Here is a 5,967-nt window from a genome sequence, read left to right as displayed (position 1 = left end):
TACATGTTCTATAAAAAAAAATGTAAAATTAAAAAAGGAAAATAATCCGGGTATTTAATGAATGTATGCTTTCTTCCTTTGGCTGGCTTTCGTTAGTCTCCCTCTATTTCTTCTCTGTTAGAATTTACCAACATATAAGTTAATTTTTAAATTACACTCTTTACTTTTTTTAAGGTAAATTTTACACCTCTTATTTTATCTGTCACGTGTCATGGCAAGAATTATAGAACTAACATTTCTTTTATATTCACTATCAATACACAATCATCCTTGTACAAGGCAAGATTTTCGGTCCTGGTTATGGATACCTTGAGGTAAGGTTGTTCTATGATCATAGGCACATAGATATCTAAATTGCTAATACAAGGGAATACACAAGGTTAATGGTGATGATATGTAAGAAAATTCTAATATAGATTTGAAATTTAATTACGCCTCATATTTTTTTCTGATTGATTCTCCTTTTTCGTCAGCGGCTAAGCAATTCTCTGATCTCAAGAATTCTGGGAAATTTGTTACTTTTCTCTGGAGACATGCAGAGCAAATGTCTGTATATTGCGGATAAGGTTTGTTGTTCTTTCTTGTCATGTTTTTTTCAAACATATATTGAACTCTAAATTATTCACTAGTGATAAGGAAAAGAAAAATCCACTAGCAATTCCTATTGATTATATTATAGATAATGACTCAACCTAAATCAATTTCTGGGGATTTATTATAGTTACACCAGAAACTAAATTTTACCTAAATTTCTATCTAGACAGGTGATACAAAATTCTTCAATGTAATCTGTATAGGATGATGATACTAAACCCCTAGAACTACTTTTTTCATCTAGTTCTTGATATTTAACTTGTGACATGGATCAGGATTCTTGAGCTTGAATGACCATAAACTGGTGTCATCACTTGATCACCTAAACCAAAATCATCACACTGAATCTTGCTAGCTATGGGGAAGCGAATTTGCGAGAAAGAATGTGCATTGTCTAATGGAAATAGCCATCACACTCATCCAGGACGAGTATGGGGAATGCTTCACGTTATAAGGTACCATCATTGGCGTCAGGTCAAGAGAAGGCTTACACACAGGAGGCATGGTGGTGAAAGACTTGATGCTAGTACTAGTAAGTGTACCCTTTGTTCTATTCACATAAATACTGCAACATATATATCTGGTTAATTCAAACCAACTATTTTGGGGGATTGTTTTTTACTATATAAATTGTCTCTAAGTATAAACTTGTGCATGTGTACTGGCCTTTTCAAACTAGGCGAGGTTGGTTACATGAATCACAATGTCATTGGACTTGGTTAAAGATCATATTTTCGGAGATATTAACTATGAGATTCCTCTCAACAACTTCTCCCGATGTCCTTCTTGGTCTCCTCTTTTGGCAAGACTAAAAACCATGCAATTTAATCTTTTCACTAGTGCTTCTAGTGACCTTCTTTGTGGTGTCCAAACCCCTTTAACCAATTGTCATCTTTTCCCAATTGCTGTTACACTAACATCTTTTTGTATACAATCATTTGGTATTTTGTCTTGTTTTTTTATGAAAAAAAGCAGTGACTATGAGATCTCTCTTCTCGTGTTGTTCCTTTAAAGTCAAACATGGACTACCATAGAGTATAACCGGATGTACAGCTGTATGATATAGTTTACCAGATCTTATAGCCTATGACACTGAAAAAAACAAAATAGAGCCATTGGTTTATTCCCCCAGTTTTTGTTGATATGCCACAGTTTCTGTTTCCACTTCATAAATGCCACAATTTCTTTCACTTTACAGGAGCTGGAATTCCAGGAACTTCTGATGATTCTGGGGTTCACTCTATGGGAGAACATGATAAGCCACATACAGAACTATCTAATGTAAGTAAACAAGAATATTTTGGTTGCTTTCAAGATTGTTTGTGTTGTAGTTTGTCTTTTGGGTGTGACTTTTGTATCAAGTTATCAACAGTTAGAGTTCATCTCCCATCTAGAATGTTTATTTTGTTATTATGTTGATCTTGCTTCATATTGAGTGTTATTCATTTTGATGTTGACTATGTCATCTGGCATTTTAGAGCCATTACATCCGTTTTTTTTCTTTTTCTTTTTTTAAATGAGTTGATAAAAGGAACATAATGAAAGTAGCATCTATTTTAATATTTTCAGGTTGAAGAAGAGCTGGTACACTCCTCTCAGCCTGCCAAAAATTCCATCAAATCCAGATTAAGGTCACTTCTTAATGAAGATATATACAGAAAGAAGGGTCGACACAAGAGAAGCTCAACCTGCCCTGCAAAGTCGCAACTAACTCAAGCTGTTTCTGTTCACAACATAGAGGTTGATCCACTTAGTGAATTGTTACTGAATGTTCAGAGCCCTGAACCAGTCCTAGAAACCTTTCAAAACCGTCTTGCTGCTGGCACATTGGATGTGTTGTCACCAGTTTTCTCCGAGAAACCAATTGCCAACAATGACAAATGTGTAGATTGTGGAACAATGTTTTCTAAAGACATTTTGGATCATAGCAAGATTCATAAGCACTTTTGCTCTCCTAGTCAAGGTGGTCCTGAAAAGAAGTCGATGAATGCACAGATACTTACAACTGATGCTTCACCCCATCTTTTCAAGGACTTTCTTGATGCATTGGATGTGATCAACACAAACAAGGACTTCCTATTAGAACATATACAGGATCCAGGCTCTCCTTTGCCATTCCACACTCACAATCAACAGTCTTTCAATGGTAAACAGAGACGATCCAAATCTCTCTCATTTCCTGTATCAGCCTCATCGTCAGGAAGCCAAGATTCTGTTCATGGCCAACTCATAAACCAAATGGTAGATGATTGGTTGGATTCAGAAGAAGAGAAGTTACAAAATCAAAGTAACATGCAAAATACAAGCATGGATGAGTCCTCAGAAGATTCTTACCAACAGACCATTCCATCAGGTTCTTCAAATAATTTTGATCAATGGGGTGAAAGAGATTCTAATTCTTCATCAGTTTCGTCTCAGGTTCCCAACAATGTGAAAACTAGGCATTTCAGGAATCTTAGAAAGAAGATGAGGCACATAATTGATGATGGAAGAAATGAAAAGCATCGCATTACCATGGATGCTATACTTGACAAAATTCCTAGCGGAAAGAGGCTCACCAAAAATGTGAAGAAGTTTATCCATGACAAATCCAAAAACCCCACAATTAAAGGGGAAGGTGAAGACAGTGCAACAAGAGGTTTTGGTAGCCGTCTCTCGTCTAATTCCTTCAACAAGCATCAACCACCACCCATGAGGAATTCATCTCTAAAAGATTCAGCTGGTAGATATTCTCAGTTGTATCATCAGACTTGTTTTAACAGTGAAGCCAAGTATCCTAAGACTGAGAACTTAAGATTGAGAACAGAAGAGAGAAATTCTATATTAAAGACCCCAAAATCCTTTAAAAGGTTTCTTTCAATGCCTAATTTAAAATCTTACTTTCACCAGAATGAGGAGCTGCCTTTACCTTTATCCCCCCAGAGTTCAATCAAGAAATCTGGAGATAGAACCACTAAATTTAAATCTTACTTTCACCAGAATGAGGAGATGCCTTTACTTTTATCCCCCCAGAATTCAATCAAGAAATCTGGAGATAGAACCACAAGCACAAATGTCATTGATCAGCAGCAAAGTTGGTTTGACCATAATGATGATTCAAAGAGTCAAATTTTGCCACCTACATTTGCTGATAACACAAATCAAGAATGTAGTTTGAATGCTGACCAAAAGCAACTTCTTGTCAGGAGTGCTTCAAAATCAGGAATAGATTTTAGTACCGAGGAAAAGGCAGATAAGAGCATACGAATTGAAGGTTTTGGTGACTTGAGAGACAGTGAACATGACATTGGAGCTGAAACAGAATCTGTTTCTGTGCCAGCGGAAGCAAACTCAGTCTTCTCTTCTGACACCAGCTTTCTAGATTTTACATTTGATCTTGAGAACTTAAACATACAGGAAGGTATATTTGGTCCTTTTATACTTGAATATTTCAATATATCATCCCTAAGTTCTAACATATTAATGTTTCTATGTCTGCATGTGCGCGATTGTGTGTGAACACACTTGTCTAATATTATTAAGGACAAAACTTAGATGCAATTCCTTCTATACTTTTGGTGCTATTATTTAGTCAGAATTATTGAGATAAAACTTCAATTCTGATTGGAAAACAACTCTAAAAGCATCTAAAAAATTGTATCTAAGTTTTATCCTATTTTAATTGCAGAAATGGTGAGTGTTATGATATTCCATGTGGAAATGTTTTAGGTTTTTAGCATGAAAATGGTTGTATAAGTCAGATATACTTTGAACTTGGATGGAATTTTATTTTGTATGTGTTGGATTCTTTCACTATCAATGTGGAGGAAGTAATGTAATTGTAGTCCTATTTCACATTAGATACTTGAAATGCTTAAAAAGTCTAACACGAAATATAGCTTTAATTGATGTTTCTGTGAATGATCAGCTTAGTAAGTTTACTTTGAATTGGTCATTCCTTTTCTAAACTTAAATCTATTATATTGATTCTAAAAACAACCTGTTACTCTGGTTCTTCTAGTCTGAATTGATCCTCTAATGCTGCTGTTATACAGAAGAATCAGACACAGAAATAAAGCCAGTGCAAGATGATGGATTAGATGATATGGCTGAGCAACAAGAGGCTAAGGAGGATCACCCTGAGGAGGTTGAGAATTTTCAAAACATTGGAACTTTAAGCAAGCGTTTCAACTATGAAATTCCATGTATTGAAGTGGATCCAAGTAATGAAGCTGCATTTAATTATGTGAGAAAGGTTTTAGAGCTCTCTGGGTTCACTGGCCATGATTCCCTTGGGATATGGTATTCTGATAACCAACCACTTGATCCTTCAATGTATGAAGAATTGGAGGGGTGCTTGCTTCTTGATCCTGATTGTTCTGGTAATAGTGGTGAAGGTGGAGAATGTAATCATCATCTGCTTCTGTTTGATATAATCAATGAAGGGTTGTTGGAGATTTTTGGCAGATCATACAACTATTATCCAAGACCCTTGTCTTATCTCTCCCATGTTCATCCACTTCCAGCAGGAGAAAATGTTCTCTATAAAGTGTGGACACTCATTAGCTGGTATCTGATGAACTCAACAACATATGAGCTTTATCCGTCATTGGATTATTATGTGAGCAAAGATCTTGCAAAATATGATGGGTGGATGAATCTCCAATTTGATTCTGAATGTGTGGGGCTTGAGCTAGATGACTTGATTTTTGATGATCTATTGGAGGAAATAATCTCCACCTAACCGGAGTTTTGCAAGCTTGGTCTTTTCTCCATACCATATATGATTAAATTTTTATGTGAGTTAATGTAGCTTTAGTATTGTTCTTCCTGATGCAATTCATTTTCTCAGAGAATACTTCAAGGCAATACCTTTGTAAATTAATTAATGGTTTAAACATGTTTCTGGTCTTTGCAATATTTTATGGATTTTACTTTTAGTCTCTATAATTTTTTTAAGATTTTTGTTTTTGCAAAATTTTATTTTAGGCTTAAATATGTTTTAATCTCTAATAAATACTCGATTTTTATGTTTTCTCCCTAATAAATTTTTGTTTTCATTGAGTTCCTAGTAAAACAACTTTGTATTTGATATTTGATATTTTGTTTTAGTTTTTAATAAATTAGTAAATTTTGTGTTTGTTTTTTGATAAATTAATAAATTTTATTTTAGCCTCAATTAATTAAATTAATTTTTTTATTAAGGATCAAATACAAAATTTGATAATTTATGAGAGACTAAAATAATGTTAAGGATCAAAAATAAAATTATTATTTTATTAGGAACTTAATACAAAATAAAAATGTATAAAAAAATAAACATAAAAATAAAATATTTATTAAGGATAAAAAATATATTTAAGTGAAGTGTGACAATTATTTATTGGAGAACAT

General features: G+C 34.1%; 1 protein-coding gene across 1 annotated transcript; it reads left to right on the top strand.

The window, feature by feature from the left end:
• Window positions 1–237: 237 nt before the first annotated feature.
• On the top strand, window positions 238–5,483 carry LOC114370742. The gene is made up of 6 exons (XM_028328133.1): window positions 238–314; window positions 474–566; window positions 870–1,126; window positions 1,793–1,875; window positions 2,164–3,994; window positions 4,629–5,483. Exons 3-6 carry the CDS (start codon window positions 952–954, stop codon window positions 5,315–5,317), a joined length of 2,778 nt encoding a protein of 925 aa, XP_028183934.1. The 5' UTR covers window positions 238–314; window positions 474–566; window positions 870–951; the 3' UTR covers window positions 5,318–5,483.
• Window positions 5,484–5,967: the final 484 nt, after the last annotated feature.

The sequence above is a fragment of the Glycine soja genome, chromosome 10 (assembly GCF_004193775.1).
Source record: "Glycine soja cultivar W05 chromosome 10, ASM419377v2, whole genome shotgun sequence".
Lineage (NCBI taxonomy): Eukaryota > Viridiplantae > Streptophyta > Magnoliopsida > Fabales > Fabaceae > Glycine > Glycine soja.
This window is presented reverse-complemented; position numbering and strand designations above follow the sequence as displayed.

Excerpts from the sequence above, each read along its gene's own strand:
- LOC114370742 (XM_028328133.1), top strand. The coding sequence starts at position 952 with ATGGGGAAGCGAATTTGCGAGAAAGAATGTGCATTGTCTAATGGAAAT. Across the intron at positions 1,127-1,792 it reads AAGACTTGATGCTAGTACTA|GAGCTGGAATTCCAGGAACT; the intron begins GTAAGTGTACCC and ends TTCACTTTACAG. Across the intron at positions 3,995-4,628 it reads GAACTTAAACATACAGGAAG|AAGAATCAGACACAGAAATA; the intron begins GTATATTTGGTC and ends GCTGTTATACAG.